The sequence below is a fragment of the Diceros bicornis genome, chromosome 25 (assembly GCF_020826845.1).
Source record: "Diceros bicornis minor isolate mBicDic1 chromosome 25, mDicBic1.mat.cur, whole genome shotgun sequence".
NCBI lineage: Eukaryota > Metazoa > Chordata > Mammalia > Perissodactyla > Rhinocerotidae > Diceros > Diceros bicornis.
The window spans coordinates 19,019,124-19,045,060 of NC_080764.1; the positions used below are offsets into that span (position 1 = coordinate 19,019,124).

General features: G+C 36.0%; 1 protein-coding gene across 2 annotated transcripts in view; it reads left to right on the forward strand.

Annotated features, from left to right (window-relative positions):
• SLC41A2 (solute carrier family 41 member 2) overlaps positions 1 to 25,937 on the forward strand; it is a 131,862-nt gene that overhangs the window by 68,415 nt on the left and 37,510 nt on the right. For both annotated transcript variants that reach the window (XM_058568525.1, XM_058568526.1), the window contains exons 7-8: positions 4,982 to 5,129; positions 9,346 to 9,425. In XM_058568525.1, the coding sequence (XP_058424508.1) occupies positions 4,982 to 5,129; positions 9,346 to 9,425 (228 nt within the window). The remainder of the gene's footprint in view (positions 1 to 4,981; positions 5,130 to 9,345; positions 9,426 to 25,937) is intronic.

Here is a 25,937-nt window from a genome sequence, read left to right on the forward strand (position 1 = left end):
TCCATCTTCAGGTGGCTGCCAGCATTTCTTGGCTTATAGCCACATTACTCAGTCTCTGGTTCTGTGGTCACATTTCTTTCTCTCCTGTAATCAAATCTCCCTCTACCTCCCGCCTATAAGTACGCCTGTGATTACATTTAGGGCTCACCCAAATAATCCAGGATAATCTCCCCATTTCGAAATCCTTGACTTTATCACATCTGCAAAGCTTATTTTGCGGTGTAAGGTAACATTCACAGGTTCTAGGGATTAAGATGTGGTTGTCTCTGAGGGCCATTATTCAGACTATTGCAATACCCGTTATGATATACCCGGAAATTAATACAAAATATTATTTTGAATAGGATCATTTAAGCATATTTCATTTAGAAGGAAGACGTTATTTTAGGTTTTGATATTAATGCAGAAGTTCGTGGTTGGCTTTTAATTGACCATTTTCTCTTGCTGATTGTGTCATTAGTGGTTTTCTAAAAGTAATTCTTTAATTTTATGACATCTATAAAACAGCAATATATCTTAAAAAAGAGGAATGTTTTAGCATCTCTCCTTTTTCTGTACTGGTCACTTTCCCCTAGCTATCAGAATTGGATTGGGAGTTAGCCGGGGAAAAGTAGGGGGGTTGTATACAATCATATATATGGTTTAATTTGGTGGGAATGGGCATGTTAGATTTGACAGGAAATTGAAATAGAACACATTTATAGTAAATCATTTTAGAAAGTTGTATTTTATCATGGTTTTCTGACATTTTTTATGTTTAAAATTTTTTTATTTGGAGATAATTTTAAATTTATAGGATAGCTGCAAAAATAAAAATAGTACCAAAAAATACCTGTATACCCTGTATCCAGATTCACCTAACGTTAACATTTTACCTATTTGCTTTATCTTTTATACTCTCCTTTTCTCTATGTATGTATATATGTTCTTTTTCTTTTATGACATTGACATTTTTGAAAAATATAATCTCCCCTCCTTTTTTGTTATTGTTGGAATTTTTAAAAATTGAGATGTAATTTGCATACCGTAAAATTCACCTTTTAAATGTATACAATCCCGTGGTTTTTAGGACATTCATAATATTTTGTAACCTATTATCTAATTCTAGAACATTTTTATCACACCAAAAAGAGACCTTTAGTAGTCACTCCCCATTCCCCCCTTCCCCCAGCCCTTGGCAACCACTAATCTATTTTCTGTCTCTGTGGATTTGCCTATTCTAGATATTTCAAAAAATGGAATCATACAATCAGTGACCTTTTATGTCTGGCTTCTTTCAGTTAGTATTTTTTCAAGGTTCCTCTGTGTTGTAGCATGAATCAGTACTTAAATATTCAGTACTGAATAATACTCCATTGTATGGATATACCACATTTTTTTAATCCATTCACCACTTGATGGACATTTGGGTTGCTTCCACTTTTTGGCTATTATGAATAATGCTGCTATGAACATTCTTGTACAAGTTTTTGGGTAAACATATGTTTTCAATTGTCTTGGAGTAGAATAGCTGGGTCATATGATAACTCTGTTTAACTTTTTGAGAAACTGCCAACTCATTGTTTTTAGTTTCTTTCCTGAGAAATTTTTCCTCTTCTTTGAAGATTCAAGGCAGTGATTCTGGGGTTGGGATGGTGGGTGTTTTTTTCAACTTCAGGTGTCCTTCCAGAGATTGAATGCTGAGAATAACTTAAAAGCCTGGCGTGGTGCTCCTTTCTTGACCTGAAAATGAAATACTAAGATGATTTGACTTAGCAGCATAGTTCTTTTCATTTGTGTTTAGTGGATTTTAATGCTTTTAGTTTTCTGTTTGATCCTATAAAGAAATTGTTGGCAACTTTAGTTGTTTTAGGAGGTAAGAATGCTTCATAATTGGGATGTTATTTATCATTATCTAATGGTTTAACAAAAAGAACTGGGAATCCACTCAATAAAGGTTTTTTCATTTTTAAAAAAATCATGGAGAAAATGGCATTATATGTAGCATTAGTCATATACCTTTAAATGGAAGAAAATATTTAAGTGAATTTTGTTAGTATAATCATTTTGAAGATGTGATGGCAAATCCAGATAGAGTCATGAGAATAAAATTTGTTTGGGTATTATTTTAGTATCTGTAGTAATTGTTCCTACCTGATAGGAAAAAATTTGAGTTTCTATCTAGTTCAAACATCTTTAGTCATAGGTAAGAAGATCTTTAAATATCTTAAGAAGATGAGGAAATACAAAATTCCATCAAAGATAAGAGGATGAGTAAAGGTTGAAGAATTTTGTGCGATGTCAGGAAGATTTAGTAACATTTAACTTAAGTCTAAGACTGTAGGCTATAGAGTTGTGAAATCAACTCTGTCTTTAAGTTATGAAGTCCCTACCATATAAAATAAGTATTAGAGTCATTGAGAAGAATCTAGAAATGTCCTGGCTAAAATCTCTGTTAATAATAAAACCTTGATCAGCTAAAATGATATTACTAAAAATCTCTTGGGATGACGTAACTGTTTCAAGAAGGGCTAGGCAACTTTTAACCCTAGGGATATTTAGAATTAAGTATAAAAATATTTGGGAATCAAACTCATGGTATTAATGGTTTTATGCTAACAAGGCAGTGCATATTTCTTTTATTTACTTGTTACTTAGACCATTAGAGTAACATGTCTTCTAATTCCATTTTTAAATTTATAATTAAGTAATTGACTTATTCTTATGATTGTTAAATAGAAATCTTAACAAATTTGTATACATTATATGAATATTTATGAAAACTTAAGACTCACTGTATTTGTGCATTTAATTTATTATTTTTATAAAGATTAAGTACTTGGAAACTTTTATGAAACAGGTAAAATGTCTAAAGTAAATGGAGTGTCTCAGGGTATTTAAGTTTGTAAATGTGACCAAGTATTATTCCAAACTCAGAAAAATAATTTTTGGTTGGACGCTCGACATTATGAATATAATGTTGTTAAGTGCTTGACTGTTTTGTTTTTCTTTATGAAGTGTTGGACTGTGTTCTTGTAGGCAGTTAATTGTGGATTAGCTTGAGCCTTCAACTTGCTTTTAAGCTTTATTGGGGCAGATTAGAGCAGACATTACACTAGGGCTAGCTTTACTACTAGGACGTGACCCTTCTCAGGTCTTTACTTAATGTTCTCAGTGTTCAGAGGCCTCTCCTCTCTAGGGGATTAAATCTTGAATGACTTTCAGCCCTTTGTAAACTCTGGAAATTTTTCGGTTTACAAATCCCCAATTACTCTTGGCTAGCCTTGTGGAGTTCACCATATGACTTGGTATTCAGATCTCAAGCTCTTTCTCAGATACCTTCCTCTTTTCCATATGCTACCCTGTAAATTCCTGCTGCCTCAGGCTCACTCTCTTCCTGACCTGTGGTCTGGACTGTGCCTTTAGTCAGAAAGCTGAGGCTATTGTAGGGTTTATCTCATTTCTTTCCCTTCTCTCAGTGATCACAGTCTTGCAATGCCTGTTGTCTAGTGTCTGAAAACAGTTGATAGCTATCCATCTGTCTGTCTATACATCTATATGTATATGTAAAATCTTCTAGTCATTTCTGAAAGCACTTAAAATTTTGTTCAGAGGTGGCATACATCATGTCTACAAAGCAAGACAAATAGTCAAGTCCAAAGTCAATAAGACATTGGGCCGGCCCCGTGGCTTAGTGGTTGGGTGCACGCACTCCGCTACTGGCGGCCCGGGTTCGGATCCTGGGCGCGCACCGATGCACCGCTTCTCCGGCCATGCTGAGGCCGCGTCCCACATACAGCAACTGGAAGGATGTGCAGCTATGACATACAATTATCTACTGGGGCTTTGGGGGAAAAAAATAAATAAAATTATACAAAGTCAATAAGACAGACAAGTATACTCTCTCTATAGGAAAGCAGAACAAGAATGGGGAGAGAATGAAAAATTGTGATCAAGTAAGACAATCTATCATAGAAAGGTATAACAAAGTCCTGGCAATCTGTTACCTCAGTGTGTCCCAAATACCAAGATGTTAATCATATGGCAATGATTATGATGATAGTAAGTGTTCAATAAATGTTAGCTATGTGCCTGGGCACTATTCTAGTTAACTTACATGTCTTAATTCTCTTAAGACTCACAATAACCCCGTGAAATAGGTAGTACTATTATTACCATTTTAAAGATAAGGAAATTAAAGTTTATAGAAGTTAAATTTCTTGTCCAAGGTAAGTTGTAACACCCAGATGTGTAACTTGGTATACTGGCCAAACTATGGTTAATACGGTGTACTATATTCTATCTTAGCATATTAAAGCTTCCAAGTAGTTCTGCAGTGAAGAAATCTGTTTAATAAAGTTAAACCTAGTCTTTCAATTTTTTTTTGGAGCTGGAACTCTACTCAGGATGGGGGGATATGTATTATCAATTGATTGGTCAGTATTCCATGGAGTGTTTGTACTATAAGATCCTTGTGGGTAAAAACAACGTCCTATTGGACTTTATAGAGTTAAGAGCACTAACTCCAGTGTCAGACAGATGTCGTTTTCCCCCAACTCTTGCTGTTTCTTAGCTGCGTTCTTAAGCTCCTATGACTCAGTTTCTCCATAAAATAGAAAGACTCAGTTTCTCCATAAAATAGAAATGACAGTATCTGCTTCATACTTGTGAGGACAGTTAAATGAAATGATGAATATAAAGCATTTAGCACAATCCTTGGTAAAGAATAGGAGCCAAATGTTAGCTTTTTTTACGTTGTTGTTCTGGTTCTTATTATCAATGCTATTCCTATCTAAGTCACATAGCTATTTCAATAAGTGTTTGTTGAATTAATGTATTAGTTTTCACCTGTATTATTTAATATTTTTACTTTACAGTTTTAAATTTGAAATTTATAGAAAATATATAGCATGTTAATATGTTGGTAAACTTTTATTTCTAATATTTACATTGCTACATGGAAAAGAGAGAGATTGAAATGTTGTCTCTTTTTTAATTTTAGAGACCTATTACTACATTTCTCCATTAGTTGGTGTCTTTTTCTTGGCTCTAACTCCTATCTGGATTATAGTAGCTGCCAAACATCCAGCCACGAGGACAGTTCTCCACTCAGGCTGGGAGCCTGTCATAACAGCTATGGTTATAAGTAGGTTAGTATTAAAATGTGTGTTTGTGTGTGTTCTATATGCATGTATCTATATGTACATTAAAACAAATAATATCCTGTTTTTATTTCTTTTATCAATCATTTTATATAGCTAGTTCTTTATTATCCCATGTAATAAGGGATATAAGTGACAGGAGTTCTTGAAATCAGTAGATGTACAGAACCTCATTTAGTTACCAGTTCAAACTTTTCTCCAACCAAATCCTTACCAGACTGATGAATAAAATTCAGCAGTATTTGTCTTGTATGTTTGTGTGTTTTAACCTGACAAGGACATTACTTATTTTTAATAGTAAGTTGTTCACATAAGTATCAGAAAGACTTAGAAATTTACTTACCATTTGACTACTTCCACTTCTAGAACTCTGACAGGACTTAAGGATATATGCAAAAGATTTAGTTGCAAGGATCCTCATCACAGTGGAATTTTTTTGTGAGAAAGACTAGCCCTGAGCTAACATCTGATGCCAATCCTCCTCTTTTTTGCTGAGGAAGATTGGCCCTGGGCTAACATCCGTGCCCATCTTCTTCTACTTTATATGGGACACTGCCACAGCATGGCTTGACGAGCAGTGCGTCGGTCCCTGCCTGGGATCTGAACCTGCAAACCCTGGGCCGCCGAAGCAGAGTGCGCGCACTTAACTGCTGTGCCACCAGGCTGGCCCCACAGTGTAATTTTTGATAATAAAAAGAGAGAGAGAATACCTTAGAGATCTAGCAATCAGGTATTGATCAAATAAATTGTGGTATAGTCACAAAATGGATGGTGGTCTAGTGGTTAAGATTTGGTGCTCTTACCACTGTGGCCCAGGTTCATTTCCTGGTCAGGGACCTACACCACCTATCTTTTTGTTGTCATACTGTGGCAGCTGCGTCCTGCTGTGATGCTGAAGACTATGCCACCGGTTTTCAAATACCAGCAGGGTCACCCATAGTGGACAGGTTTCAGCTGAGCCTACAGACTAGGAAGAAGGACCTGGCCACCCACTTCTGAAAAACCGGCCATGAAAAACCGGTTAATAGCAGTGGAGCACTGTCTGATATAGCACTGGAAGGTGAGAGGATGGCGCAAAAAAATGGGGCAGGGTTCAGCTCTGCTGTACACAAGGGCGCTAGCAATTGGAATCCACTCGAGGGCACTAGCAACAACAACACAAAATGGAATATTAGTCAGCCGTTAAGGAAAACATTGTAACATTTCTATTGACATGGAAAGATGTTCATTATACATTTCGTGAAAAGAACAAGCTAGGAAAGAGTATGATTTCCTGTTAAACATGGTAAATTGACACGTTTATTTTCTTCCTTCCTAAAACTGCTAAAATAACAGTAAAAAAATTCAAAAGCTATAAACCTACAAAGAAGGGAAGCAGAGAGTACAGCAGGTGAGAGATTCAACAAAGTTAGTAAGATAGGAATCAGATGGATGGTTGTTAATTGAACTAGCAGAATGAAAAAAGCTAAAACAACCCCCTGCAGGGCCAGGGGACACCCATAAGAAGCAAGCTGATATGAGCCTGGAAATCCAGAAAGGTGGAGGAATTAGAGGCACTAAGTACTTCTGAAAGCTAGAGTGAAGAAGATTGGTTGAAAGTCTTTTAAGAAGCAATTAGATCCTAGAAGCCCTTCTCCAGCTTAACCACCCTGGTGACTGCCTCTCCCACCCTAGCAGAAGACAAGATTAACTCTGGAGAGGTTAAATCAGAGGCTCTGGATTCAGAAACATCTGCACCAGTGAGGATGTGGATTAAGCACTGTATGAAAAACAGGAGGATTAAGTGAAAGTCTACGTGCTGAACAGTGAAAACCCCATCACACTTCCTTTTCTTTGCTCATGGAATGCTGGCCGTCAGGCTTATACCTCCAGGCAAAAAATTAGATAATTTGTTTCTGGGGAAACTCATCAGCACAAAGGAAAAACCTGCAGACACTGACTCCTGTGGCTCCTTTAGTGAAAGCGCTGTATGCCCACCTGACCTTTCCTCAGTGAGGCCCAGCTGCTAGCAAGCTCTGCCTGTGGACACAGAGAGCTTCAAGTGTGCTTTGCTTTGCCCCTTAAAGAGGAGCAGACAGTAAAGGATTGCCAGGTGTTTGATTAAGGCTTCTAACGTGAAAAAGAGACCAAAAAAATGATACTCAAAGAAAGTGCAGGGAGAGTTGAAAAACCTCAAAAAGCTGTCATTGGTTTCCTCAGAGAAATAAGAGAAGCTATGGCATCCACAATGTAAGAACTGAATGCTCCAAAAAGGAGGATTTGAAAAACAGGAAGAGCTCTTGGGAATTTAAAAATATATAAATAGCAGAAACAAAAACTTCAGTACAAAAGTTAGAAGACAAGGTTGAGGAACTATCCTGGAAAGTAGAACAGAGAGCAAAGAGGTGGACAACCAGGGGCAAACAGTAAGGAGAGAAAATTATCAAAGAAATAATACAAGAAAATTCCCCAGAACTGAAGAACATAGGCTTCCAGACTGAAAGGGCCCACTGAGTACCCAGCACAATGAATTAAGAGTAGGAGAGACCCAAATCATAGCACGTTATCATACATCCCAAATGCTTCCAGAGAGAAAAGATGAGTTACATATAAAGGATTGGGAATCAGAATGACGTCCAGTAGCAACACCAAAAGTGATTCCTTGAAAATCTGAGGAAAATTTATTTTGAACATAAAATGTGGTCACAGTATCAATCAAATGTAAGGTAGACTCAAGAAGTTTTCAGACGTGCAGGATCTCAAAAAATATACTTCCCATGTACCCTTTGGTATAAAAGCTGATAGAAGGTATGGTCTATCAAAATGTGGGAATAAATCAAAAAAGAAGACAACACAGGAGTGAGGAAACCCATCCTGTAACAGCATGTGGTTCGTTTTTCTGTACTGTAGATTACTTTTTCCTGGAAGATTCAGGCAACAGGATCCCATGGAATATTGGGACTGGCAATGTTTTGTTTTGTTTTGTTTTTGTGAGGAGGACTAGCCCTGAGCTAACATCCGATGCCAACCCTCCCCTTTTTTTTTCTTGAGGAAGATTGGCCCTGGGCTAACATCCGTGCCCATCTTCCTCTACTTAATATGGGATGCTGCCACAGCATGGCTTAATAAGCAGTGCGTCTGTGCGCGCCTGGGATCCGAACCTGTGAACCCTAGGCCACCGAAGCAGAGCGCGCGCACCTAACCGCTGCGCCACCAGGCTGGCCCCAGGACTGGCAATGTTTTATAGTACGTAGATCAAGAGACTGAAGTTAACTGATTGATAATGGTCTTGGAAACTTAAAAAAGAATCTCCAAGCTCCTTTGAGACATTGAGAGTGTATGGCTTCCCACTATATAACTGTATGTCATTTTTCCAGACCTCTGTTCTCAAGATCATCTCTTTGTATGGCTACAACTCATTATTTTACTTTACCAGTGATAAGACACACCCTAACTATATCTAGTTATAACACAATAAAAATCATCCCTTTAATTTTGTTTACTTCAAATATGAAAAGATACCCTTTTAAAAATTATTTTTATTATTATTATTATTATTTTGGTGAGGAAGATTAGCCCTGAGCTAACATCTGTTGGCAATCTTCCTCTTTTTGCTGAGGAATATTCGCCCTGAGCTAACATCTGTGCCCATCTTCCTCCACTTTGTATGTGGGACGCCGCCACAGCATGGCTTGATGACTAGTGTGTAGATCCTTGCCCAGGATCCAAACCCATGACCCCCGAGCTGCCGCAGCGAAGCACACGAACATAACCACTACGCCACCCATCGGCACCTTAAAATTATTTTTTAAATTATAAGAGCAATAAATGCACATGGTCTTAGAAAATTAATAAGTACAGAAGGTTATAAAATGACCATTCTTAGTCTCCTATCAGTCTCACCCTGTGGAGATATTGTTAATAATTTCTTATATGTCCTTCCAGACATTTTAATGCACTTAAAGTATTCTTTTTTACAAGTAACGTATCTTGGAGATCAGAAAGAGAGTCCTGAAATGTGAAGCTACAGCTTATGCCATGTTTTACTTTCAACATTTTGCTGTTGACATTGATTTTTATTTTGATTATTTTTTCTTTTTATTCTATTTTTTTATGTCTAATTATTTTATTTTTGAAAGTAGGGGTTGTTTGTATGTAAAGAACAGCTTCAAACTGATACATTTCCTTTTCTCTTCCCAAAATTATATGATTTTGTATCTTTCAGCATTGGGGGCCTTATTCTGGACACAACTGTATCTGATCCAAACTTGGTTGGGATTGTCGTTTACACACCAGTTATTAACGGTAAGAGTGATATACTGTTTCGTAATGATATCAAATCTTTGTATACTCTTAGGTACTAATAGGAATCAGGGTTCAGAACATATTTTTGAAAAGAACTGTTTCTTACTCTTATTGCTAGATATTAGTTTGAGAGTCAGACATACCCTATTTTTAAGGTTAATGTGACGAAATACGATATTTCAGTTCTGGATACTTTGGGTTTATCTGCTATTTTATGTTGTTTTGTTGCTGCTCCTGTCAATTTTCATGGATAAATTAGAGTTAGCTAGGTTTAAGCATTGCTTGAGTCAATTCGGCTCATTAAAATTTATCACTCCTCTGCTGATCCCTTTAAAATCTGCCTTATATTTTTTCTTATCTATACAATGGAAATTATAATACTTAAGTTCACAGAGATTTCTGTATGAATTTCATTTAATAAGATAATTTTAATCCAGTCCTACTGGCTTTTGGGCTGGCTGTCATTAAATTGGATTTTAGGATAGCCTAAGCCAATATAATTTAAAAAGTAATTCAACCTGGGGAAAAACATGTCGCAGGATATGCTACACATTTAATAAAATTACTTTTGAATATTTATGTATAAAAAATATGTTATACGAAGGCAAGTTCTCTAAAATATAATTTTATATGTAAAATTTCTACTGAACATTTTAATTTTTGTGTACCTTTGGAATGCCCATGAACAAATTTCCCCTATAGACTCTCCCTCCCAGTTTTCCTGGTGCCACTATTCTCCCCATTAAAATCAAGGAACCATCTGATTCAACCTGGCCCTTCATCCTCTTTGAATGGACAATGACCAAACCTTGCCTATTCGCCCTTGAACATAATTTGCTAGTTCATTTATTTGTGTAACAAGCATGTCTCACCATTGTAGTCTGCTAATGTCTCACTCCAGCCAACATTCAGGTAATAAAGTAGCCTTCCTGACTCACTCCTTATTCAATGCAAATTATATGTCACTAACAGACTAGTCTTCCTTAAAATTTGTTTTTATTATATCACTGTGTCTTAAGATGATGACTTAAGAGTGGTTTCCTCCTGCCTATCAAATCAAGTTTGAATTCTTCTGCCTAGCTTTCAAGGCTTTCTTTATGCTGTTGGATGGGTACAACTTTTTCCTTTATCAATCTAACTAGACACTTGTATTCTGGCCATACAAAGATCTTCTAATTTTCACTGCCTGGAATGACTCTTGCTTTCCTTCCACCTGTTCAAATCCTCTTCAGTGAATATTAGTTGATGAATTTACTAGCATAAATATTATCCAGTAATGACTATTAGAGCTATATTGCCCAACATTTCAGTGAGAAATTTAACTTAAATTACAATGACCCCATTATTAGTAAGGTTTTAATGAGTATTTCTGTTATTTCACCTTACGTAAGAAACAGTTATAGAGCTTCGCTGAAGCATGCTCTCCTTAGAAGTCTGTGTCTTGGCATTGCATGGTAGTAAAATCTTTTTTGTATTCCAGCTAGTAAACCTGTTAGTTGGGTATCACAATGAGCTCATCTTATGTTAAATTCCACTCTTTAAAAACATTGGTAGAGAAGATTCCCTCCGTGTTCCTCAAAAAAGGTGAAACTTTTGAGAATTGAATTTCATTTTAAATGTGCTAGAGGATGTGCTCTAAAGGACCTCTGTTCACTATTATGAAGATGATGATTATCATCATCATCATTTGCTATTTAGTGAGTACCTACTATGTGTCAGATAATTTATAAGTCTTTTATGCTTGTTATATCATTTAATCCTCACAATAAGAAAGTAATTTGTCCAAGGTCTTGTATCCAGTAAGTGGTGAGTCAGGATTTAAACCCCGGTCTGCTTGATTCCAAAGTCTGTGAGTTTTTTCTCTTAAAATAAACTACTAATTTATCTATTTTATTAGACACAAGAATATACGCTTTATTTAAAGTAAGACATGTCTGTGTTGATATTGTGCTTAGGATATCTTTTAACACTATTAGTATAGAACTAGTAGTATTTTCCGAAATATATTTCATAGTAACACTAGTTCTTTGAGATGTTAATAAGTATAACTTGAAAAGTGAGTTTTGTGGTCAATTAAGTTTGGGGAACATTAGGTTTAGTAGATTTCTTTATTACAAGATTTCTTAAAGTCTTTATCATGCTAATATATACTGTGAATCTCTCCTCCTGGGACTTCTGTTAGCTAGGGGTTAGAATTTCTGGATTTAACCTTCCTTCAGACCCCAGACCACACTTTGAGAACTACTAATCTAGGGCTTATAATATATATCTTTATCACTTGTACTTTCAAATGGTAATATACCACTTGACATATAGGATAAGAACCTTACGTCTGTATATTTGGATTTTCACTCTTTCTTATGTGCTCTTTTTGTCATACATTTTTCTTTGTTATAAACCCTATAATGCATTGTTATTATTTTTTGCTTTAAACAGTCAATTATTTTTTGAAGAGATTAAAAATGAGAAATGATATCTTTTCCATTTTCCCATATATTTTACAACACTCTTCTTTCCTTTGTGTAGATCCAGATCTCTATCTGGTATTATGTTCCTTCTGCCTGAAGGAGTTCCTTTAATGTTTCTTGTAGGGCAGGTCTGTAGAGAAAAGAGATTCTAGGCATGGTCTCTCCCAGCATACTTCTCTTTCCTTTCCCTTCACCTCTGTTCTTACCTCTAACAATGTCTATTCCTAACTTCTTCCATTCCTATCTCAAAAGAAGAACTGACTCTTGTCCAAGAGCAGCTAACCCACCTGTGCTCTGGATGCCATTCCATTACAACTCCAGTGGGATCCTTACTGCATCAATTAATTTAATTTTTCCTGTATCTTCTATGTCTGCCTCTCTTCCATCTTTTCCCTTTCGCTTGCAAATGTACTCAACTCTTTCATCCTAAATCACCTTTCCCATGGTGTTCTGCCTTCTCAAGCTTCTGTTTTCTCTTTTCTATTCTTTATAACCAAACTTTTCAAAGTGTAGTCTGTACTTTGAAGTTTATTACAATATTTTCCCTCCCTCTCACTCCACGTAACTGCTTTTACCAAGCTCTCCAGTGACCTCCTAATTACTTTATCCAATTACTTATTTTCAGTCTTCATTCTATTCAACTGTTTGATACTATTTAATATGCCCTTTTTGCAACTCTCCCAATTCTCTGAAAATTCTTTTCATTTTCCTTCACTGACTTCTCCTTTCTACCTGCCTCTTACGTGTTTGTATTCTTCACTCTGTTCTTGATCATCTGTTCTCACACTTCACTTTCTTTGTGAGTGATATTATCTAGTCCAGAGGTTTTCAAAGTGTGGTCCCCAGACCAGCAGTGTCACCTAGGATCTTGTTAGAAATGCAGATTCTTAAGCCTCAACCCAGACCTCCCAAATCAGAAACTCTAAAGTAGAACCCAGCATTTGATTCTGATACATGCAAAAATTTGAGAACCACTTGTCTTAGTCATATGACTTCAACTCTTTATCCTTAGTCTTGACTGGATCCATACTTTAAACTGGATATTTCCACATGAAAGACCCAAAGCTCCAAATTGAACTCAATAATTTCCCCCAAACCTGCTCTTCCCTCTGGGTTTCCTAACAGTTAGTGGTATTATTATTATCTACCTAGTATCCCAAACAAGACATTCCAAAGTCACATACTCCCTGTCTCTTATATTCTCTATTTTTATCTGCTCTTGAAACACCTTCTGAATTAGTCTCAACCCTTTGTCTCCATTATCCCTGTTTTTGTTCATTTTCTTACTTGGGTACATCTGCATAAACTGCCTCCCTGCCTCTTCTCTCACTCAGTTTAACCTGTCTATCCTTGGTATTGCTGTTCGAGTTATCTTCCTAATAAACAAAAGGGATCTTGTCCCTTGCTTGCTTAAAGATCACAGTTAAGTTTCCTGGAGGATAAAGTACGAATTATTTAGTGTAACCTACTAAGCCCAATCTATCCCTAAAATATCCCTCTCCAGTCTCATTTCACCACGACTCCACCAAGTCTTAAAATTCTTGTCTTGTTAAATTTTTGATGCTTTCTCAAATAGATCATGTTGTTTCTCTACACCATTCCTTTGTACCTACTGTTCCCTCTCTTATACTCCCCTTTCTTACCAAGTTCTGCTCATTCATCTAGACCTAATTAAAATGCCACCTCTTTTGCAAAGTAGATACTTAGGCAGAGTTAGTTGCTCTCTTTTCTATGCTTCCCCAGCACACTTTTAGCACTTTTATTGTAGTACATATTTACTTTGTATGATCATTTCCTTTTCTTATGACTCTGAATAGTGGCTAGCATGTTAAGATTTGGTAATTGTTGGAGGAATAAATGCATGAGTTAAGGCACATGCTTAGTTTTGCTGCAAACTGTATGTCACTGAATTTGAAGAAATGATCTTGTTAAATAACATAACTAAGATCATAACCAAAACATTTCATAAACTTTAGTGGGAACTGGTGAGGTACATTAAAAATGGCAAAAATATAAAAATGGTTCCTCCTGTTTGTAGAAATAATTAGCAATGATGGCAACATTTATTGCTTTTCTTATTAATTCTCCTGTGTGTAGCTAGAGAAATGGGTTTCTCAGCATTTTCCCCTTGTTGTTGTGTTCTACAAGCTCTTTAGATAGGAGTGAATATTTAGATAGTAGCTCTTTAGATATTAAAAGAGGTTAGAGATCCAAGGAGTGAATATTTTGTGGGCAGAGGAAGAAAGAGTTGGGCTAGAGACTGATTGGTTAGAAGAGGGGTAAACTAAGTTAGTGTAGCCCAGGAAAATGATTCAGAGGGACCAGTTGTTCAGTGATTAGGAAGTCATTTGAGAGTTCAGTTTTTGGTGAGTAGAAGTAATGGTGAAATAAATGAAAGTATAGTCTTACAAGAGAATATTATTAACAATAAAAATGAATGAATTACATCTCAACAAAGATGAATCTCAGGAACTTATATGATAAATTATTCCATTTATATAAAGTTCAGAATGTTTAGGAATACACATGTATGCCATAATAGCCTAGAGAAAAGCAAGACAATGAAAAACACAATTAAGGATAGTTACTCTGGGGAGGAAGGGTATGAAATTGGGGAGGGGCACATAGGATACTTCAAATGTAAAAGTTACACTGTATTCCTTTTCTTAAACTGGGTGGTGGGTACACGGGTGTTTTTTGTAGTATGATTTTTTATAGCTTATATATGTTTTATAAATATTATTTTTGTATCTGTTAAATATTGAGTACAAAACAATAAAAATCTTGGAAGCAGCACTTTTAGATTTCTTATTGAATGATTGACAGTGAAAAGAATAGAATTAGGATAACACTTAGAAGTCCACATGAGGAACTTTTTTCCAAGATAGGAGAGATGTACATATATTTATTGGCAAGGAGGCAAGGAGTAATAGAGAAGGAAAGATTGAGGATGCATGAGAGATGTGAATAACAGGGAGCAAGTCCATGAAATGGTGGACTACAAACCAGCCTTAGAAAGAAAAGATACCCCTTAGTTTGATGTGGTCAGAAAAGGAGTTCTCAAGAGAGATAGGTGGATATAGAGAGAGATGGGGTAGGGGATAGAGGCTAAGATGAAGGGCCTTACTTACAATGACAGCCTCAATTGTCCCAAGAAAGTAGATAGATTCAGTTCCCTAGGGCAGTGTTTCCCAACCTGCTTCATGTCATGGCACACATAGAACATTATAATATTTGGGTGGCACTCTATGGTGAAGAAGGAGGCCTGGGGGCTGCAGCTGCCTCAGGGCTCGCCCGCCCCTGCGGAGCTTAGAAGAGCAGTATCTTGACACACCTGTAACCATTCGAGGTATACTGGCTGGGCAGTTCTCATCTGGGGAAGTGTTTCTCAACCTTTTTGTCACCTTTTTGTCATTATTGTCCTCTGAAGGAGCCATTTTACATATTTTTTCCCCTAAATGTGCCCACCTGTGAAATTTTAACATCACAGGTATCCTGTTTATCTGTTTCTGTACTGTATATATATCTGTGCTTTATACATAAAATGAGTAAGATTTTTTTTTTCGCCCCCCCCAAGAACCAATTTTCATCCCCACTAGGAACGTGTGATCTAGTGTAAGGGAAGTAGAAAATTTGGAGACTTTGTAAGTCTTTCATCAGGTTGTCTACCAGTGCGCTGGGAGGAAGCAGTAAAGGTGATGAGTTAGGGTCTCGGGAGGTGAATGTGCCTGCCCTTATTTAGATGACAGGGTCTTCACTATGAGGGGGTTACGTGTATTTCTTCGGAAAATATGAAAAAATGGAAGACACGTCTCCCCCTTCCCTTTGCATTTCTTGAAACTAGAAGAGTAATTCCTACATGTGAGTTCTGATAAGGAGTCGTGGAAGGAGGATAGGTGAAAATGCAAGATATGTGGAGGGGCTAAGGTATCCAGGTATGCATGGAAGATACTAGGTCTGTTGTGCTGTTGATTATAAGGATTGACTTTTTAACGACATGAACTTTCACTTCAGGTTCCCTTAGGAATGTCCAAAAGAATTCTTCACAGAATTTGAAATATATTCTATGATATGAGTGCTAGACGTTTACTGGAAACATATATTTCTAAATTTAACAAAACGTGAAGTTGGATTTTAAAGCAGTCCCTAGATGAACCTGCTGATAATTTATTCATACTATCAAACTTTACATTCTCAATTGAGCTTAATCTAGCATAAGGCACTTAAAATTAGGTCTTGTGGGTACTGAGGATTCTCACTAATTATTTAGTATATTGACAAGCTGCTTTTACTAATGTTATTAATTTGAGACAATTTTTAGATGCTCTACACTAGCTTTAGTAATGCAATTAGTATGTGAAGAATTTAAGTAATTTAAAGGAAATGCTGATAGACTCACTCTTGGCAGAAACATAGTGTATGTCATGATAGCAAGAAAGCATTTTTGACATTAAAGAAAGCTATTCCAAGTAATAATTCTGCTGTAGTTTAAAAATATAACCAGTGATCATGATGAGATCAGATGGGGTTTTAACCCCATGAGAGGTTAAAATTTTAATAAGTTGAAATTTTAATAAGTTGTTTAATAATAAACAACACTAATTATGTTGTTTACTTGAAAATTTTTTTTTACCTTGTCTGGAAAAATTATACCAGTCTCTTTCTAAAGTCTCAATTCGTTTTATTTTTAGTTTGGTGCAATTATAACACCAGTTGCGTCTGTGTTCCCTGGACTTCAGAGTGAGGCAGTCCAGGGAATGCAGGGAAGAGGAAGGTGATCAGTGGATTATTTATAAGGGTTTATTTGCATTGATTATCACACATGTTAATCTGGACACGGTAACAAAGAAATGATAAAAGTAGTTCTATAAAGTTCTACCAATGTGGTTTTTTAGAAAGAGAGCTACAACTAATCATTAATTGCCTTTTGTTTCAAATTCAATCTGAGGGAAGTTACATATAGAGTAGATATTCTCAGGTTTAATAGCTTATGCTTTCTGCATTTGCGTTAAAGCATTCCATATTTAATAAAGTACCAGATAGAACATTACCCCCAAAAGAATCCTTAGAGTAAATGAAGATGAAAGGCAAATTACCATTTCTGAATTCCTATGGCAAATATCTGGCATTGAAAAATGTGTCTGAATGCAGTCTTTTGCTTTGCATTAACTATAATTCTTAACATTCAATTCTCCTCCTTTTGGGGAGTTATGAAGAGAAATCCATGGATGATTACAGGCTATTCTTATTGGTTTACCCGGTAACTCTTTGTGAAAGTGCTTGTGTTTATAGTATAAATAGTCTCAACCTCTTTCAGTTTCTAGATATGTTAATTTACTTCTGGTTAGAGGTATAAGTTACTGCCCTTGTTTATGTTCTATTATCAGATGAGTACGAATACATGCCAGTTATTCAACGTTCTATTCCAATTGTTGACTTTAGAAAGTGAGCTCAGATTTAGAAAATCTAGACTTTTAAAAATAGTCATCACTAACTTCTAGTGAAAAATTCATTGAATAAACAGAAGGCAGATTAAATGATTATTTAAAATATGGGCAACCCACACATCTATGGACAGCTAATCTTTGACAAAGGAACCAAGAACATACAATGGGGAAAAGAAAGTCTCTTCAACAAATGGTGTTGGGAAAACTGGATAGCCACATGCAAAAAAATGAAAGTAGACCCTTACCTTACACCATGCACAAAAATTAACTCCAAATGGATTAAAGACTTGAATGTAAGACCTGAAACTATGAAACTTCTAGAAGAAAACATAGGCAGTACGCTCTTCCACATCGGTCTTAGCAAGATCTTTTCAAACACCACATCTGACCGGGCAAGAGAAACAATAGAAAAAATAAACAAATGGGACTACATCAAACTAAAAAGCTTCTGCACAGCAAAGGAAACCATCAACAAAACGAAAAGACAACCTAACAATTGGGAGAAGATATTTGCAAACCATACATCTGATAAGGGCTTAATCTCCAAAATATATAAAGAACTCATGCATCTCAACAACAAAAAAACTACCAACCCAATTAAAAAATGGGCAAAAGACCTGAACAGACATTTCTCCAAAGAAGATATACAGATGGCCAACAGACACATGAAAAGATGTTCAAAATCACTAACTATCAGGGAAATGCAAATCAAAACTACAATGAGATATCACCTCACGCCCGTCAGAATGGCTATAATTAACAAGACAGAAAACAATGTGTGTTGGAGAGGATGTGGAGAGAAGGGAACTCTCATACACTGCTGGTGGGAGTGCAAACTGGTGCAGCCACTATGGAAAACAGTATGGAGATTCCTCAAAAAATCAACGATAGAACTACCATATGATCCAGCTATTCCACTGTTGGGTATTTATCCAAAGAACTTGAAAACACCAATTTGCAAAGGTACATGTACCCCTGTGTTCATTGCAGCGTTATTCACAATAGCCAAGACTTGGAAGCAACCTAAGTGCCCATCAAGGGACGAATGGATAAAGAAGATGTGGTATATATACACAATGGAATACTACTCAGCCATAAGAAACAATGAAATCCAACCATTTGTGACAACATGGATGGACATTGAGGGTATAATGCAAAGTGAAATAAGTCAGAGGGAGAAGGTCAAATACCGTATGATTTCCTTCATTAAGTAGTAGATAATAACAACAATAAACAAACACATAGGGACAGAGATTGGATTGGTGGTTACCAGAGGGGAAGGGGGGAGGGAGGAGGGTGAAAGGGATAATTCGGTACATGTGTGTGGTGATGGGTTGTAATTAGTATTTTGGTGGTGAACATGATGTAGTCCATGCAGAAATAGAAGTACAATGATGTACACCTGAAATTTTTACAATGTTATAAACCAATGTTACTGCAATAAACAAAAAATTAAAAAATAAAATAAAAAATAAAAAAAGGAAATAATGCAATAAAAAAAAAAATATATGGGCAATGTGAAATCTCCAGTAAGTTAAGTGTCAGGACTTACAATTAAGAAAACACCAAGTCAGAATCACATTATTTGTACAAATTGTAGATCATCATCATCACCATCATCATCAACATCATTATCATCAACATTTGTTGAGCCATTACCATGTCCAGAAACTCTTTCATGGATGCATTATTTTATTTAATTCTACCTCTTATGAGTTAGATATTATTAAATTATCCTCATTTTTCAGACTAGAAAACTAAAGCTCCGAGACGTAAATATCACTGAGACACAATAAGTAGCTGAGGCAGTTGTAACCCATGTGGTCTGAGCCAGAGTCAGCTCTGCCTAGAACAGAGCTCTGCATTTATGTGCCTTAATTATTCAACCTAGTCAATGTGACTTTGTCTCCCTTTCAAACCCATTTTTAAAGAAATTTATTCCCGTTTAGAACATTTTTCAGAAGTCTCTGGGATGCATTTTTAAAAATTTTTATGATGAACTGAATTTTAGCTTACTCATTTGCTTTTAATGAATTTTTTATTTACTAAATGAGATGTGGTGAGGAAATCGTGAAACTGCATTTAGTTTAAGATCAAGTCATTATAATTTGTTTTAAAAATATAATGTTTTGCAATATATACAAATATTGAATCATTGTGTTATACCCTGAAAACTAATGTTGTATGTCAGTTATACCTCAATAAAAATAATGTTTAAATTGCTTTCTTTTTGGTGCATTGGCACAAGAAATTAATCTCAGCATAAGAAAGCGGGGGGAGGTTTATGCTTTTCCTGTTTCTCTATTTAATTTTTTTCTGTGATTAAAAAATGGTAAATTCTTATTTCCACAGTGCACTGAATGCCAAAATTTCAGTAGTTATCAGTCAATACTTATATACTTATCAATATATTATAAGTCACGTAGACTGACTTTGAACAAAATCACTCAACCTGTGTTTCTGAGCGTAATACTTATGTATACCCCAGATTTGGAGTCGCCTAGGGCTAGGTTTCTCCATAGCAATTTACCTATTGCTGGGTCCTAAAAATCACATCCTAAGTCAAGCGAAGAACTCATCATCCAGCAACAACCAGATAATCCTATTACAAAAAAAACAAGATACTCTCACCTCAGTTGTTTTGGGGGGAAAATCTACCTTGCATCCAGGTAATTGGATCAATAATGGGTGATAGTCCTGGCCACAGGATTGCTGCCTTCTGATTCTCTCTGATGTCATCCAAGCTTTTCACTCTTAGCACCTGGTTCAGATGTCCTTTTGGAATTGTTCTTACCTCTTCTTGTTTAAAAATCGCCTTCTCGAACTAGAAGGACTCCCAGCTAGGATATACAATGATGCACTGGGGCTTTGGGGGGAAAAAAAGGAGGAAGATTGGCAACAGATGTTAGCTCAAGGTGAATCTTTTCCTGTAAAAAAAAAAAAACAGGCTTTAAAAAAAAAAAAAAAAAGGAATCCTGCTCTGCCAGCTCTCTGAAAAAAAGAAAAAAATCTCCTTCTCCAGTATGTAAAGTGTGATTCAGATGGAGTCCTGCATGGACTTAACAAGAGTTCCGGTTCTTATGATTTCAAACTTCTTTCAGAGCTCATTCTTCCAACTTTTAAAGCATAGAGCTAAATCTAAGGAAATGGGATATTTTAAAACTTTTAAAGTTGTTCTTCAGTGGGCTTTTGTCCATAAGTGAGTTGAATTTATCAGATTCATTCATTCAGTGATATTTAATGAGCTACTATTATGTACAGGCACTATCCTAGGCTCTGGGAATATCAGTGAACAAATTAGACAAAACTTCTGTCCTCATGGAGTTTACATTCTAGTTGGGAGGAGACAGACAATAAACCACAAGCATAATAAGTGTATAAATAATAGAATATGTTAGAAGATGGTAAATGCTATGAAAAAGATGGGCGGAGTCAGGGGAGTTGGGAATGCTTAGGGTAAGGGGCTATAATTTTAAATGGGGTGGTATAGGTAAGCTCATTGAATTGACAAATTTACCTGTAGTTTGGGTTGTGTTTATGTTTTCATAGCAGTTTAAGGATTATAAAACAATATTTAGGACAGATATTTTTAATTACCATTTTGCAGAGGAAGTAACAAAGGCTTAAGGAAGTAAGCTAACATGGCCAGGGTAACAAAGCTAGAAAGTGGTAGAGCTAAGCCTCGAATGAGATCTTCTGACTCTAAGATTAGTGCTCTTTCCACTCTACTGCACTGTCATTAGTTCATATGAAAAATAATATAGTAACTGCCTCCTAAAAGAGCAGTATGCACTAACTCACCTTGAGGCATGATCTGTATTAATAATAGGGATTTTAAGTGCCTTGCCTACTTCAACCTGGCATTTAGCTGTTCGGTTTGATTTTTAGAGATTTTCTTTAGATGCTGTTTCTTGCTGCTTATTTTTAAGATTACTTTGAGCCAGCCCTGATGGCCTAGTGGTCCAAGTTCCGCACGCTCCGGTTTGGCAGCCCAGGCTCGGTTCCCTGGGCACAGAACCACACCACATCATCTATCACCCCAGCCATGCTGGGGTGGCAGCTCACATAGAAGAACCAGAAGAACTTACAGCTATATACAACTATGTACTGGGGCTTTGGGGGCGGAAAGGAAGAAAAAAGGAGGAAGATTGGCAACAGATGTCAGCTAAGGGTGAATCTTCCCCTGCAAAAAATAAAAGATTACCTTTTATTTTGCTTATTGTTGTTGCTGTTGATGTTAGAAGAAATAATAAAGATTTAAATATTTTTCTATGTATGAGTGTGGAAAGACTTATAAATGCCTTGAAAATATTCTTGTATGTTAGGTATAAATTTTGGTAACCTGATTCATAAAGTCATTATTATTTCAAATACGTAGTTTATGTGTATATTTTTCTAGGTTTTATTATTTCTCCATTTCTAATATTGTGGAATAAACGCAAAATACAAATATATGTAGTTTAAAAGAATAATTAATAAGGCAAACTACTGAGTAGCCATTTATTTATTTATTTAAACCAGCACTCTGTAAGTCGTCTCGCTTCCTTCCTCAATCAAAACTCCTTCCTTCTTCCACAAAGTTAACTACTATCCTGACTTGAGAGAGAACTTTTTTGGCCTTTTTTATAGTGTTATCATCTACATGGGCAAATTCATTCCTAAAGCTATGGTTTAGTTTTGCCAGTTTTTGAACTTTATTGAGTGAAAGTATCTTGTACATACTCTCAGGTGACTTATGTCTTTTGCTTAAAATTATATTAGTGTATCAGCTATGTTGTTATGTTTAGCTATTGTTGTTCATTTTCATTGTGGTAGAATATTCCACTCTATTACTATACCGCAATTTATTTATCAATTCTGCAATTGATAACAGTTTGGAATATTTAGTCTTCCACTGTTGGGCTATTATGGACAATGTTGCCATGAATCATTTGTATATGTGTCCTGGTGCACATATGTAGACATTTCCTTGAGTATTTATCTAGGAATGGAATTGCTGGATTGGAGGGTATGCATATCAACAAATTTGTTACAAGGTGCCAAAGTGTTTCCCAAAAGGATTATAATAATTTACACTCTTGCTAGCTATGTGTAAGGGTTCTCATTGCTCCACATCGTTACCTACAGTTCAGGCTACGGTTTTTGTCAGTCTGATGGGTGTGTAATGATATTGATTGTGTTTTATTTGTGTTTCCCTGATTACCAAGGAGGTTAAACACCTTTTCATATGTTTCCTAGCAATTTGGATTAACCTCTTTTGTGAACTATCCAAGTCTTTTGTCCTTTTTTCTGTTGATTTGTAGGATTCTTTATATATTCTAGATGGTAGTCCTCTCTGTTACAAAGGTCTTCTTCCACTCTGTGGCTTGTCTTTTCACCTTCTCAACAGTGTATGTTGATGAACAGAAGTTTTTAATTGTACTTTAGTCAAACTTATCAACGTTTTCCTTTATGGTTTGCAGTTTTTCTATTACATTTTTTATTTTTTTATTTTTTTTTATTTTTTTTTTTTAATTTTTTGTTTATTGCAGTAACATTGGTTTTTAACATTGTAAAAATTTCAGGTGTACATCATTGTACTTCTATTTCTGCATGGACTACATCATGTTCACCACCAAAATACTAATTACAACCCATTACCACACACATGTACCGAATTATCCCTTTCACCCTCCTCCCTCCCCCCTTCCCCTCTGGTAACCACCAATCCAATCTCTGTCCCTATGTGTTTGTTTATTGTTGTTATTATCTACTACTTAATGAAGGAAATCATACGGTATTTGACCTTCTCCCTCTGACTTATTTCACTTTGCATTATACCCTCAATGTCCATCCATGTTGTCACAAATGGCTGGATTTCGTCGTTTCTTATGGCTGAGTAGTATTCCATTGTGTATATATACCACAGTTTCTTTATCCATTCGTCCCTTGATGGGCACTTAGGTTGCTTCCAAGTCTTGGCTATCGTGAATAACGCTGCAATGAACACAGGGGTGCATGTACCTTTGCAAATTGGTGTTTTCAAGTTCTTTGGATAAATACCCAACAGTGGAATAGCTGGATCATATGGTAGTTCTATCGTTGATTTTTTGAGGAATCTCCATACTGTTTTCCATAGTGGTTGCACCAGTTTGCACTCCCACCAGCAGTGTATGAGAGTTCCCTTCACTCCACAACCTCTCCAACACATGTTGTTTCCTGTCTTGTTAATTATAGCCATTCTGACGGGCGTGAGGTGATATCTCATTGTAGTTTTGATTTGCATTTCCCTGATAGTTAGTGATTTTGAACATCTTTTCATGTGTCTGTTGGCCATCTGTATATCTTCTTTGGAGAAATGTCTGTTCAGGTCTTTTGCCCATTTTTTAATTGGGTTGGTAGTTTTTTTGTTGTTGAGATGCATGAGTTCTTTATATATTTTGGAGATTAAGCCCTTATCAGATGTATGGTTTGCAAATATCTTCTCCCAATTGTTAGGTTGTCTTTTCGTTTTGTTGATGGTTTCCTTTGCTGTGCAGAAGCTTTTTAGTTTGATGTAGTCCCATTTGTTTATTTTTTCTATTGTTTCTCTTGCCCGGTCAGATGTGGTGTTTGAAAAGATCTTGCTAAGACCGATGTCGAAGAGCGTACTGCCTATGTTTTCTTCTAGAACTTTCACAGTTTCAGGTCTTACATTCAAGTCTTTAATCCATTTGGAGTTAATTTTTGTGCATGGTGTAAGGTAAGGGTCTACTTTCATTTTTTTGCATGTGGCTATCCAGTTTTCCCAACACCATTTGTTGAAGAGACTTTCTTTTCCCCATTGTATGTTCTTGGTTCCTTTGTCAAAGATTAGCTGTCCATAGATGTGTGGGTTTATTTCTGGGCTTTCGATTCTATTCCATTGATCTGTGTGTCTGTTTTTGTGCCAGTACCATGCTGTTTTGGTTACTATAGCTTTGTAGTATATTTTGAAATCAGGGAGTGTGATACCTCCAGCTTTGTTCTTTTTTCTCAGGATTCCTTTACCTATTCGGGGTCTTTTGTTGTTCCATATAAATTTTAGGATTCTTTGTTCTATTTCTGTGAAAAATGTTGTTGGAACTTTGATAGGGATTGCATTGAATCTATAGATGGCTTTAGGAAGTATGGACATCTTAACTATGTTAATTCTTCCAATCCAAGAGCACGGAATATCTTTCCATTTCTTTGTGTCTTCTTCAATTTCTTTCAGAAATGTTTTATAGTTTTCGGTGTACAGATCTTTTACCTCTTTGGTTAAGTTTATTCCTAGGTATTTTATTCTTTTTGTTGCAATTGTAAATGGGATGGTATTCTTAATTTCTCTTTCTGCTACTTCGTTGTTAGTGTACAGAAATGCAACTGATTTTTGTATGTTGATTTTGTATCCTGCAACTTTACCATATTCGTTTATTACTTCTAAAAGTTTTCTGGTGGATTCTTTAGGGTTTTCTATATATAAAATCATGTCATCTGCAAGAAGTGACAGTTTCACTTCTTCCTTTCCAATTTGGATCCCTTTTATTTCTTTCTCTTGCCTGATTGCTCTGGCTAGGACTTCCAATACTATGTTAAATAGGAGTGGTGACAGTGGGCATCCTTGTCTGGTTCCTGTTCTTAGAGGGATAGCTTTCAGTTTTTCACCATTGAGGATGATATTAGCTGTGGGTTTCTCATATATGGTCTTTATTATGTTGAGGTACTTTCCTTCTATACCCATTTTATTCAGAATTTTTATCATAAATGGATGCTGGATCTTGTCAAATGCTTTCTCTGCATCTATTGAGATTATCATGTGATTTTTGTTCTTCATTTTATTAATGTGGTGTATTACGTTGATTGATTTGCGAATGTTAAACCATCCCTGCATACCTGGAAGAAATCCCACTTGATCATGGTGTATAATCTTTTTAATGTATTGTTGTATGCGATTTGCTAGTATTTTGTTGAGGATTTTCGCATCGATGTTCATCAGTGATATTGGCCTGTAATTTTCTTTTTTTTGTGTTGTCCTTGTCTGGTTTTGGTATCAGGGTAATGTCAGCTTCGTAGAATGAGTTAGGGAGCTTCCCCCCCTCCTCAATTTTTTGGAAGAGTTTGAGAAGGATAGGTATTAAGTCTTCTTTGAATGTTTGGTAGAATTCACCAGGGAAGCCATCTGGTCCTGGACTTTTATTTTTGGGGAGGTTTTTGATTACTGTTTCGATCTCCTTACTGGTGATTGGTCTATTCAAATTCTCTACTTCTTCTTGATCCAGTTTTGGAAGGTTGTATGATTCTAAGAATTTATCCATTTTTTCCAGATTGTCGAATTGGTTGGCATATAGTTTTTCATAGTATTCTCTTATAATCTTTTGTATTTCTGAGGTGTCTGTTGTAACCTCTCCTCTTTCATTTCTGATTTTACTTATTTGTGCCTTCTCTCTTTTTTTCTTGGTGAGTCTAGCTAAAGGTTTGTCTATTTTGTTGATCTTTTCAAAGAACCAGCTCTTGGTTTTATTAATTTTTTCTATTGTTTTTTTGGTCTCTATTTCATTTATTTCTGCTCTGATTTTTATTATTTCCCTTCTTCTACTGATTTTGGGCTTTGTTTGTTC